Below are 13,888 nucleotides of genomic sequence, written 5' to 3' on the forward strand. Positions count from 1 at the left end.
AACAAGAAGCCAAAATGGGGAGACCAAAAAAACAAGCCCAAAATGAAAGAACAATTGAAGTCCAGAAAAAGCTAAATGAAATGGAGATAAGCACTCTATCAGATACAGAGTTCAGAATACTGATTGTAAGGATGCTCAAGAGCATGAAAAAGATATAGAAACTATGATGAAAATGAAGAATGACATAGCAGAAATAAAGAATACATTGGAAGGAATAAACAGCAGATTAGTTGAAGCTGAGGATTGGATCAGCAAATTAGAAGATAGGGTAGAAAAAAATTACTCAATCGGAGAACCAAAAAGAAAAAATGATTAAAAAACAGGAGGCAGTCTAAGGGAACTGCGGGAAAACATGAGCTGTAACAATATGCATATCATAGGAGTGCCAGAGAAGGTCAAAAGTAAACAAAGATTAGGGAACCTATTTGATAAAATAATGGCAGAAAACTTCCCTAACCTGGTCAAGGAAAAAATCACACAAGTTCAGGAGGCACAGAGAGCCCCAAGCAGGAAGAATCCAAAGAGGCTCATGCCCAGACACATCATAATTAAAATGCCAAGAATTCAAGACAAAGAGAGGATGTTAAAGGCAGCTAGAGAAAAGCAATCTATTATCTACAAAGAAGCTCCCATAAGGCTGTCAGCTGACTTCTCATCAGAAACTCTACAGGCCAGAAGGGAATGGCATGAAGTATTCAAGGTATGCAAAACAAGGATCTGAAATCAAGACTACTCTATCCAGCAAGACTATCATTCAAGATAGATGGTGAAATAGCTTCCCAGACAAAAAAAGGCTAAAGCAGTACATCATCATCAAACCATCATTGCAGGAAATGTTAAAGGAACTGCTGTAATTAGAAGTAGCAATAGAAAGAGAAACATAGGCATAAAGAATTAAAATAGCAATAAATAAGTATCTATCAATAATAACCTTAAATGTAAATGGATTAAATGCTCCAATAAAAACACATAGGGTAGCTGAATGGATAAGAAAAATGACCCAAATATATGCTGTCTACAAGAGACCCATCTCAAAGCAAAAGACTCATACAGGATGAGAGTGTAGGAATGGGAAAAAGAATTTCATACAAATGGAAATGAAAAAAAAAGCTGGAGTGGCAATACTCATATCAGAATAGACTTCAAAATGAAGACCATAATGAAAGACAAAAAAGTCACTACATCATACTAAAGGGATCGATCCAACAAGAGCATATAACCCTGATAAACATATATGCACCCAAAAAAGAAGCACCTAAATTTATTAAAAAAAAAAAAACAAAAACAAAAACAAAAAACTTCTAGAGGACTTTAAGGGAGAGATGGACAGCAAGACAGTCATAGTAGAGCATTTTATCACTCCACTGATTTCACTGGATCGGTCTTCCAAACAAAAAATCAACAAGGAGTGACCCTAAATGACACACTAGATCAGATGGATTTAATTTATATTTACTGAACATTCCACCCCAAAGCTTCAGAATATGCATTCTTCTCAAGAGCACATTAGTAGATGAATGGATAAAAAAACTGTGGTACATTTATACCATGGAATACTATGCAGCTGTAAAAAGAAGGATCACTGATTCTTTTGGCAGCATGGAGGGAACTAGGGAGTATTATGCTTAGGGAAATAAGCCAGTCAGAGAAAGGCAAGTACCAAAGTTTACTGCTTTTCTTCTCTATAGTTTCTCCCAAACCTCTTACTGGACTCCCTCCCTGCCTAGGCTTTATCTCTCTCTCTCTCTCTCTCTCTTCTCAATTCATTTGCATAACTTCTTTCTTTCTTTCTTTCTTTCTTTCTTTCTTTCTTTCTTTCTTTCTTTCTTTCTTTCTTTCTTTCTTTCTTTCTTTCTTTTCTTTTTTCCTCCCTTCTGTCTTCCTGTGTTTTTGTTTAATTGTTAGTTTCCCTTATTCTCTTTATTGTATTTTTATTTTCTCATTTTCAACTATTACCCTATTCCTATTCTGTCCCTTAATTTTTTGCTGGCCCTTCTTTCAGAATCTTTTCTCTGCCTCTTTACCTCGCAGTAGCTTCTTTATTTTTTACATTTTAGTTTATTTTATTACTACTATTTTTTAAATTTTCATCACTATTAACAACAATATACTTTTCTCTCTCTAAGCTTTACTTTTCTTTCTCTTATTTTTACTTTTTTTTTTTTTACTCTAGAATTTGTGCTCTCTCTTCACTCTCCCAGTTCTATTTTCACTTGGGTTGTTTTCACTGTGATTGTAAAGATATTTTGTAAGATACCTCTTGTTCCCTGGAAGTTTAGTTGTGTATTGTCCTGCCTTGACAGCACCCGTACAACAGCTTGCACAACAAGGTTGGGGCTGAGACACACAGCCAACCTGAGAGGAGAGTCCTCGCAAGGACTGGTCAACAACAATCTAGACCCAACCACAGCAGGAGAGCCCAAAGAACCCACAAAAGGGACACGCCTAGAGCAAAGAGCTCAGAAGTATAAGGAAAACACACCTCTGGGTTCCACTGGTCTCATAATACAAAATTCCCATAAGACTAGGAGACAACAAATATATTTAACATATAGGTACAAACACTAAGAGCCACCAAAATGGGCAGACAAAAAAACAACCCCCAAATTAAAGAAAAGATCGCCAGAAAAAGACTTTGATGAGATGGAGTTAAGCAAATTATCAGAAACAGAGTTCAGAGTAATGATTATAAAGATGCTCAAGGAAATTAATGAGAAAAGTCACTAGATGGTGAGATCAAGGATCTTCATGAAAACATGAGAAAAGAGATACATAACATAAACAAAAATCCTACAGAAATAAAGAATGCTGTATCTGATATCAAGAATACACTGGAAGGAATTAAAAGCAGGCTCAATGAAGCAGAGGATAGAATAAGTGACTTAGAAGACAAGGCAGAAAAAAATCACTTAATCAGAGCAGCAAAAAGAAAAAAACACTTAAAAAGCATGAGGACAGTTTAAGGGAGCTTTGGGACAACATGAGGTGAAACAACATTTGCATTATAGGAGTGGCAGAGGGAAAGGAAAGGGAGCAAGGGATAGAGAACTTGGTGGAGGAAATAATAACAGAAAACCTCCCTATGCTGGTAAGGAAGAAAGCCACACAAGTTCAGGAAGCATAGAGGATTCCAAACAAGAGGGACCCAAAGAGACCCACTCCAAGACACATCATAATTAACATGGCAAATGTCAAGGACAGAGAGAGAATATTAAGGGCTGCAAGAGACAGACAAGCAGTGACCTACAAGGGAACCCCCATAAAGCTGACATCAGATCTTTCAAAAGAAACTCTTCAGGTCAGAAGTGAGTGGCATGAAATTCTCAAAGTAATGAAAAGCAAGAACATGCAATCAAGATTGCTTTATCCAGCAAGGCTATCATTTAAAATTGAAGGTGAAATAAAGAGCTTCCCAGACAGACAAAAAAAAAAAAAAAAAGCTACAGGAGTTCAGTACCACCAAACCAGCATTGCAAGAAATGCTAAAAGGACTGCTTTAAGAAAAAGAAGGAATAGTGAGAGAAAGGTACATCAGCATAAAGGGGAAAAATGGCATTAAATAAGTTGATATCAATAGTAACCTTAAATGTAAATGAAATAAATAAGTTGATATCAATAGTAACCTTAAATGTAAATGAAATAAATGGTCCAACGAAAAGACAAAAGGTAGCTGAATGGATAAGAAAACAGGACCCAAATATATGCTATCTACAAGAGACCCACCTGAGAGCAAAAGATTCACACAGGCTAAAAGTGAAGGGATGGAATAAAGTATTCCATGCAAATGGAAAGGTAAAAAAAGCTGAAGTAGCAATACTTATTTATGACAAAATAGACTTCAAAATAAAGACCATAACAAGAGACAAAGATGGTCACTACATAGTACTAAAGGGATCAATCCAACAGGAGGAAATAACCCTTATAAACATTTACACACCCAATATAGGAGCACCTAAATATATAAAAAATGCCTTGGTGGACTTTAAGGGGGACATTGACAGCCACACAATTATAGTGGGGGACTTTAACACCCCACTGTCAGCATTGGACAGGTCATCAAGACAAAAAATCAGCAAGGAAACAGAGATCTTAAATGACTCACCAGACCCAATGGATTTAAATGACATATAAAGAACATTTTATCCCAAAGCAAAAGAATACACATTCTTCTCAAGTGCACATGAAACATTCTCAAAAATAGACCACATGGCCCAGCTGGGTATGGCTCAGCGGTTAAGCATCGACCTAGGATCCAGGAGGTCGCTGGTTCGATTCCCAGTCAGGGCACATGTCCGGGTTGCAAGCTCGATCCCCAGTTGGGGGCGTGCAGGAGACAATAAATCAATGATTCTCTCATCATTGATGTTTCTATCTCATTCTCCCTCTCTTTTCCTCTCTCTGAAATCAATAAAGATTTTTTTTTTTTTAAATAGACCATATGTTAGGGCACAGGGCAAGTCTCTACAAATCCAAGAAGATGGAAATCATATCAAGCATCTTCTTACATCACAAGGCCATGGAACTAGAAATCAACCACTATAAAAAAAAACTCGAAAATATTCAAACACATGGAAGCTAAATATCATGCTATTAAACAATGAATAGGTTACCAATGAGATCAAGGAAGAAATCAAACACTTCATGGATAAAAAAAGGAAAATGAACAGACAACAACCCAAAATCTATGGAACACAGCTAAAGCAGTCCTGAGAGGGAAGGTCATAGCTTTACAGGCCTATATCAAGAAACAAGAAAAAGCTCTAATGAAACATCTAACACAATAACTAAAAGAACTAGAATGAGAACAGCAAGAAAAGCCCCAAGGAAGTAGAAGGAAGGAATTAATAAAGATCAGAACAGCAATTTATGACATAGAGACTAAAGAAACAATACAAAAAAATCAGTGAAACCAAGAGCTGGTTCTTTGAAAAGGTAAATAAGATTGATGCACCTTTAGCCAGACTCACTAAGAAACAAAGAGAGAGGACACAAATAAATAAAATCAGAAACTAAAGAGGCGATATAACAACCGACCCAACAGAAATACAAAGGATTATAAGAAAATACTATGAGCAATTATATGCCAACAAACTGGACAACATGAGTGAAATGAACAATGCCTAGAAACATACAACCTTCCAAAGCTGAATCAACAAGAGGCAGAAAACTAAATAGGCTGATAAAACTAATGAAATGGAAGCAGTAATCAAAAAACTCCCAGCAAACAAAAGTCCTGGACCAGATGGATCGACAGGCCAGTTTTACCAAACATTCAAAGAAGAATTAACATCTATTCTATTCAAAATATTCCATAAAATTCAAGAGGAGGGAAAACTCCCAAACTTTTTTTATGAGATCAACATTATCTTAATCCCAAAACCAGCTAAAGACATTGCAAAGAAAGAAAATTATAGGCCAATATCCCTGATGAACATGGATGCTAAAATCCTCAACAAAATATTAGCAAATCAGATCCAGCAATACATTAAAGAGATTATACACCACGACCAAGTGGGATTTATTCCGGGGATGCAAGGTTGGTATAACATCCTCAAATCAATAAATGCAGTACATCACATAAACAAAATGAAGAACAAAAATCATATGGCCATATCAATAGATGCAGAAAAAGCATTTGACAAAATCCAGCACCCATTTCTGATTAAAATTCTCAGCAAAATGGGAACAGAGGGATCATACCTCAACATAATAAAGGCCATAAATGACAAACCTACAGCCAACATCATACTGAATGGGCAAAAACTAAAAACCATTTCCCTTAAAAACAGGAACAAGACAGGGATGTCCGCTTTCACCACTCTTATTCAACATAGTACTGGAAGTCCTTGCCATAGTCATCAGACAGGAAGAAAACATAAAAGGTATCCAAATTGGAAAGGAGAAAGTAAAACTGTCATTATTTGCAGATGACATGATATTGTACATAGAAAACCCTAAAGACTCCATCAAAGTAGTTCTAGATTTGATAAACAAATTTGGCAAGGTAGTTGGATACAAAATTAACATCCAGAAATCAGTACCATTCTTATACACCAACAATAAACTTTCAGAAAGAGAAACTAAAAAAAAATACTGTTTACCATTACAACTAAAAAATAAGATACCTAGGAATAAACTTAACCAAGGATGTGAAAGACCTATACTTGGAAAACTCCAGGTCACTGAAAAAAGAAATAGAGGAAGATATAAACAAGTGGAAGAAGATACCATGCTCATGGATTAGAAGAATCAATATCATTAAAATGTCCATACTATCCAAAGCAATTTATAGATTCAATGCAATTCCTATTAAAATACCAACAGCATATTTCACAGATCTAGAACAAACATTTCAAAATTTATATGGAACCAAAAAAGACCCCGAATAGCTGCAGCCATATTGAGAAAGAAGAACAGCGTGGGAGGGATCACTTTACCAGATATCAAACTGTACTACAAGGCCATTGTAATCAAGACAGCCTGGTATTGGTACAACAACAGGCATGTAGACCAGTGGAACAGAACAGAGACCCCAGAAATACACCCACACAATTATGGTCAGTTAATAATTGACAAAGGAGGCAAGAACATACAATGGAGAATAGACAGCCTCATCAATAAATGGTGCTGGGAAAAAGGGACAGTTACATGCAAAAAAATGAAACTAGACCACCAACTTTCACCATACACAAAAATAAACTCAAAATGGATAAAAGACTTAAATATAAGTCACAAAACTGTAAAAATCCTGGAATAAAACATAGGCAGTAAAGTCACAGACATCCCATATAGTGCAATTTTCACTGATACATCTCCTAGGGCAAGGGAAACAAAAGAAAAAATAAACATATGAGACTATATCAAACTAAAAAGCTTCTGCACAACAAATCAGTCTCAAAATACAAAGGAACCCCACAGTCTGGGAAAACATATTTGCCAATGATACATCTGATAAAGGGCTAATTTCCAAAGTGTACAAAGAACTCATATTACTCAGCAAGAGAAAGATAAACAATACAGTTTAAAAATGGGCAAAGGACCTGAATAGACACTTCTCCAAAGAGGACATACGGATGGCCAAGAGACATAAGAGAAAATGGTCAACATCGCTAATCATCAGGGAGATGCAAATTGAAACCACAATGAGGTATCACTTCACACCTGTCAGAATGGCCACCATCAACAAATCAACAAATGACATGTGCTGGTGAGGATGTGGAGAAAGGGGAACCCTGGTACACTCTTGGTGGGAATGCAGACTGGTGCAACCACTATGGAAAACAGTATGGATGTTCCTCAAAAAATTAAAAATGGAGCTGCCGTTTGACCCAGTGATCCCACTTCTAGGAATATACGGTAAGAATCCTGAAACACTAATCAGAAGGAATATAAGCACCCGTATGTTCATAGCAGCACAATTTACAATAGCTAAGAACTGGAAACAGCCCAAATGCCCATCAATAGATGAGTGTATAAAAAAGCTGTGGGACATTTACACCATGGAATACTACACAGCTGTAAAGAAGAAGGACTCGTACCCTTTGGGACAGTATGGATGGACCTGGAGAATATTATGCTAAGCAAAATAAGCGAGGCAGAGAAAGACAAACATCACATGATCTCGCTTATACGTTGAATCTAAAGAACTTAATAAACTGATGAACAGGATAGATTCAATGACATGGAAGCATAGATGAGACTGACGAATATCAGGGGATGGAGGAGGGTGGGTGAGTGGAGGGGGAGAGAGTAACCAAAGAAATTATATGCATATATGCACAACCCAAGGACACGGACAATGGTGGGGAGAGGGACTGTGGAGGGGGGTGGGAAGGGGTGAAATGGGTCATTGGGGAGAAAAAGGGACATCTGTAATATTTTAAACAAAAATAAACACACACACACAGACAAAAAGTAATCTACACAGCTGATCTGAAGGCCAGTAAATGACAGGAGTAAGGTGGGGGAGAAGAAATCAAATAGAGTGGACCTCCAACAAACGAGGAAAGGAAAGTTATAATAGTAAGAATTAAGGAAACATCAATTCGACTCTGGTCTCAAGAAACAATCTGAGAAAACAGTTCTGGGCAGCAGAGAAAATGTCCTAAGTAAGGAACCTGACTTAAAGTTACTCAAGGAAGTGGAACTTAAAGAGCCAAGGGTAAAAATCTTAAAAGCCTGACAGTTGTTTACATCAATTCCAAATGTCACACAGTGAAAGGACCTGAGAGATAGGGGAGAACTAGAGAAATGGATCAAAAAAAAAAAAATTCTGAGTATTAGAAGGATGGAGCATGCATGGCTGGGAGGAGGGGAGGACTGATGCTTTGAGCATTGGTTGCAGATAAGAGAAAAATAACTGGATGGTCCATTAAAGGAGGATAGGAACGGGTCTACTGATGAGACCTGACTATCTTGGCAGGGTGATGTTCATCCCAAAGCTCCAGGCTCTACAAGGTGGTCCGCCTACCCAGTCTTTCTTCCTCAGTCCCATGCTCCTAACTGCTACTGCTGCTAGAGCCTCCTCATTGTCCCATTAGCTTAAGCCCATTTCTACTTCATGCAATTACTCATTCTGGTTCCCTAAACTACCTCCAGGCCAGGGGTCAGCAAACTATGACCCAACACAGAGCCAGTATTTTGGCAAAGCTGAAAATACTTAGTATGTGGCCCTTTACAGAAAAGGCTGGCTGACCCCTCATCTAAATCATAAAATCCTACATATCCAGATCTACAATGAAAGTTTTAATTCAGTAATTCAGTTCCTTGAAATAGTTGCAAGAGTATTATTTAACAGAAGGAAACAGTTATATCTAAGAAGTGTTTTTAAATCATTATTTTTAATATAAAAAATGACAATTGAATATCCAGCAGCAGAGGAAATCCATGCCCTCTGCGAGAAGCCTTTCCTTACTACCCCAGTTCTCTAGCTCTCTAGAAGCTACACAATTGTCACACAAGTTAGCACTTAATTGTATACTCTCCTTTTAGAAAAGAACACTTATTATAGTTTTCTGATTATTAAAGTTGTATTTTCATCACAGAATATTTGGAAAATATAGAAAAGTATAAAGAAGAAAACTGAAATTACGCATCTTTCCCCCATACATAGAAAACTTGACATTTTGGTGAATTCCTTTTCTTTCTTCATTAGTAAGTATAGAGATAAAAGTAATATATATTACAAAGTAGTGATCATATAGATATTTCCTTGGATTGGTATACATGAATATTTATAGCAAATTCTCTCCTACTGGGTAACTAAGAAATTTTCAGTTTTTCACTACTGTAAATAATAATTCATCATACAAGTGTCTGATTATTTCCTTGAAAAAGGTAAATACATCTTGTTTTTCTTTTCTCTGATCAGCTCAGTGTGTGGTAGTCTAATCTCTCAATCCAGTATTAGCTCCTAGAAGTCAGGTTATAAAATATATTACTAGATAAGCAAAGATGAAGTTAAAAAAATCTATTAGTATCATCAAAATAGTTCTGTGGTAATTTTACAATGCTACTTGCTCTTTAACTGTAAATTGGAATCTGATAATACATTTGAGGCAATAAATATACTTACAACACTAAAAAGAAAAATAGGTTCACAATTATCTCTAAATGGCTGCAAAGTCACAATGCTGTCAGCTTCAGCCTGGAAAAAATATATTAATACTTCACATGATAATATAAGAAACTATATCCAAGTCATTAGATACACTATGTATAAAAAACACAAATACATATATAATTTTTATTTTTATATTTACTCAACATTCTCTTAGTATGTTATAGTTGTTTTAAGGATCAAGTTGCAAACACCAGAAAGTCAGGCCCTGCATCATTTGACCTCAACCTGACTTCCTGCTGTTCAGCTGTATGTACCCCTGTCCAAAAAAAAAGACTGAAAGAGGCTGAAAGAAAGCAATCTATAATGATAAAGATGATATTAAAAGTAATTAGGTATCATCATTACAATGTTTATATCATAATAAAGCACTAACAAGTAAAGCATTTAATATTATAAAAGAACTACAATAAATAATATTTACTGAATTTTTATATGTATAGGTACAATGCTAGTACAAGTCTTCAAGTCTTTTAAAAGGGAACATAACAGAAAAAAAATTATACTGACCATTCAGCTTAGGGTGATTTCAATAGGCAATCAATTTCATAGGTCGTAATTTTGGATTTAAATTTACAAGTTCAGAAAGGTTCCCTTTCCTTGGCTAACTGCAGAAAGCAAAATATCCGGCAGAGGGCGCCCTTCCATTGCTTACAATGGGGGTTTGGAAGCTATGAATTCATTTTTTTACCCTTTAGGAGGAGGACAGATATTAAAAATAGCATCAATCTATATGAATATACAACTGTTAAGTGCTCTCAAACATAACAGAAGAGAAACTACTTAAGGACAACGCACTGATTTTTTTCGTTAAGCTATTATTGTAAATAGGACATATTTTGGAAAGACTACTAGCACTTCCCAGTAGGATAGACAGTCACGGAACTGATGCGTCGTGGAGTAGGCTGGGGAGTACCCCTGGGAGGACGGTCATAAACCCCAGCCCTGTATCCTCACACAGCTCTGAGCTGTGCTGAGATAGGAGCCTAACAACATATATGGTCTAATTTTCCTTCCACATCCACTCAGCTGCCTCCATCAAAATCCCCACCCCACACACATCCCAGGTTTGGTCCTACTCATACTCAACTACTCAACAAACAAGGAGGGATGTAATGACTCTGGACCACCTGGAAACACAGCATCAAGTTACACTATCTCATTGCCTAAGGACTTCTCTTGCTGTCCTCTGCTCAAGTTTCCTTCCAGCTAGCCTGGGTGAGCAGCGGGGGCTGCCTTGTTGTCAGCCTCTCCCCATTGACCCCCAATTTCCTTTTTAACGCTGGAATTTCCTGATTGTCTCTAGCCCATGAACTTGCACTCCTACCACAAACACAACTGCCAGGATTCATAAGAATTTTCTGATGATGCTTGATTGTCTGTGATCCATTTGCCAGCTGTTAGATTTTTCTGATACTGTTTTTTAACTTATATATACCAACCCATTGTCTATTGCATGTGGCAATCCCCTTTAGGCTCCATCATTCTCTGTCCTCTGAAATTAGGTTTTCCTCCTTGCCAAGGATCAAATATAGAATCACATTCCAACCTCGTTCAGGTGGTTCTGACCCTTCACAGTAAAGCAGGTTGTTATGGAATGCTGCCTTTTAAAACACTACAGGCCCACCTTGGCCAGTGTGGCTCAGTGGGTTGGAGCATCATCCTGTGCACTGAAGGGTCATGGGTTCGATTCCCAGTCAGGGCACATATCCAGGTTGCTGGTTCCATCCCTGGTTAGGGTGCGTGCGGGAGGAAATCAATCGATATTTCTCTCTCTCCCCCCTTTCTCTCTCTAAAATCAAATTTTTTAAAAAAGAATATTATCCTTAAAAAACAAAATACTACAGGGCTCTTATTTAAGAAAGCAATGTCAAGTTCTAGATAAAATATTTAACAATTGTGTATAGCCACCTACTCTATCTCAATTTTTTTTACTCTTTTTTTCTTTTTCTTTGTTGGTTCTTTGCAGCCTACTATCTTGAAGATAAAAAAATGAGGTGAGTTTCTAAGCTTTAGACTGTTTATTTATAACATTGAACTAAGAAAAGAAAATCCTATAAACAATGTGTTTGCAAAAGTGGATGGACAAACACAAGTTAAGATCAGTAATCAATCTCATCCCAAGGTGTGGGTTGGGAGGGGTCATGGAAGGCCTGAAAACATGCAATGTGTTAAGGTTTCATGTTTGCATCAGGGATTATGCATTTTAGGAATAAGGGGTAAAGCTATGTAATTAGTTGTCTGCTTCTGCATCTTAGGTCTGGCAGGTTTGGACATGTGTCTATCCAATAGAAACAGAATGTGAGCCACACTTATACTTTTAAATTTTCTAGTAGCCACTTAAAAAGTAAAAAGAAACAGGTAAAACTAATGTTAGAATATATTTAATGATACAACTTTCTTATACAATAATATATCCAAAAAATTATCATTTTAACATGTGATCAATGTAAACATTATTGAGATATTTCAAATTCTTTTCTTCATACTAAGTCTTCAAAATCTATTGTGTATTTTAAATTTAGGGTACACCTCAACTTATGGGCTAAATTTTAAATCATAAATAATTGGTTTCTAATTTGATTTCATAAAATTTACAGTTAAAAAAATAGAATCACACACCCAAGTTTTTCCAAACAACTTTAAAAGTTTTACAATAACTGAATTGAGTATAGTTTTCAAACTTAAATAAGTTAATTAAAAATAAAAATTCAGTTCCTCAGTCACGCTAGCCACATTTCAGTGCTCAAAAGACACCATATTAGATAACAACACTCTAAGTAGCTAATAACTTAATGTGGACAGATTAAATAATACGATAAGCTCTAATGAGTTTGGCTGTAATATTTTAATCCCTTGTCACCTTTGGGTGGCAAATAAATGAGGGAAATCACTACCATTGGAAAATTGCTACCTGGTAAATGTCCAGCGTCCTTCCCAAAGCTACCCAGTAAACTGTACTAGTAGCCCTTAGTCTAAAAGACACACTGCATAAGTTCATGTGAAAAGAAACAGATCAATAGACAAATATCCATTTTTATACTTTTCTAAAGTTCATAACCATGGTCAATAACCTCATGGTTATAGGAATGGTATAAAAATCATGTTTGTTCTCAGATCAGGTAGAACTAAACATATGATAAAACTACCAAGTAAACACTGCCCATTTTGACAAGTTGCCAGGTGGTTTAAATTAAGACAATACTTAAAGAGATTAACACTTGCAGTAACAAGAAAACAATAGTTTAATGGAAATTAAATCCTTACTACAACAAAATGCAGAATTTCATCTTCGTTCAGCTCATTTTTCAATTTTCTGAATAAAGTTTGCATTGCTTTGCAAGGTCCACACCAGGCTTGGTAAACATCGATCACTAGGAGATGATGATATTTATGAAAGAACAGAGTCAAAGATTCTGAAGCAGCAGCTTACCCCTGTGCTGGGGCAGGGGCAAGGGCAAAGACATAGCAGGACTTTATGCTGGAAGTAGGGATCCCCTGGGTGCCATGAGATGCCCTGGGCCAAACTCCAGGTGACTGCACACGAGGAAGCCCCAGTACCTGTTAGGCCTTTGTTCTGCAGCATCTCATCCCATAGGCTTTGATTATTGATGACTGCCTGCAAAAAGGAAGGTGCTGTAAAAGGTCTTCAAGTGCCAATGAACCGAGTAAGGAATTGTTCATACATAATGCCCACCTGTAACTGGATTTCTCGCTTTTTGCCTGCCATTTATCCACTGTCACATGAAAAATGGGGGGAAAATAGAAAACATGTCAGAGAAATTTAAATAATGTCCTGTTTATACATTCAAGCAGCATCTTAATGTACCGTACAAATTTTCCCTCAGTACTGGCTTATGTACTTTCCCCCTTCTCTACAGAGAGAGGCTCCAATGTCCCTGAAGGACTCTTGGTACTGGGCTCTGCTAAATGCTTACTTACACCAACCAAACTTCTTACTCTCCCAAGAATCCTGAAGCAAGGTAAGAATGATAGGAGTTAGTTTCTTAAAAACAGTTGTTTGTTTTCCTGAAGTATTATGGAGTGTTCTCTATTTTCATTCCCACATGTTATCTGTGAACATGCTGGAGGATCTTTCTTGAGTCCCTCTCCAAGGAGATTTAATTTTTAGAACAAGGCCACGAGTTGTATGGGACACAACATAGACTTTCTACAGGGATTAAATCAGTGAGGCCCAAATACCCTATTCAGTGGCGTTAGGGACCTCGTGAGTGTGGTCAGACACTCGTGCGAAACAAAGGAGTGACC

General features: G+C 36.8%; 1 protein-coding gene across 1 annotated transcript in view; it reads right to left on the bottom strand.

Annotated features, from left to right (window-relative positions):
• Positions 1 to 13,576, bottom strand: part of NME8 (NME/NM23 family member 8) — a 65,555-nt gene extending 51,979 nt beyond the window's left edge. The window contains exons 1-4 of the mRNA XM_016199137.2: positions 13,317 to 13,576; positions 13,181 to 13,238; positions 12,887 to 12,993; positions 9,575 to 9,646 (exon numbers count right to left, since the gene is read on the bottom strand). Of these exons, the coding sequence (XP_016054623.2) occupies positions 9,575 to 9,646; positions 12,887 to 12,993; positions 13,181 to 13,238; positions 13,317 to 13,349 (270 nt within the window). The 5' untranslated portion in view covers positions 13,350 to 13,576. The remainder of the gene's footprint in view (positions 1 to 9,574; positions 9,647 to 12,886; positions 12,994 to 13,180; positions 13,239 to 13,316) is intronic.
• Between the last annotated feature and the right edge of the window lie 312 nt (positions 13,577 to 13,888).

This window comes from Miniopterus natalensis, chromosome 10 (genome assembly GCF_054644295.1).
Source record: "Miniopterus natalensis isolate mMinNat1 chromosome 10, mMinNat1.hap1, whole genome shotgun sequence".
Lineage (NCBI taxonomy): Eukaryota > Metazoa > Chordata > Mammalia > Chiroptera > Miniopteridae > Miniopterus > Miniopterus natalensis.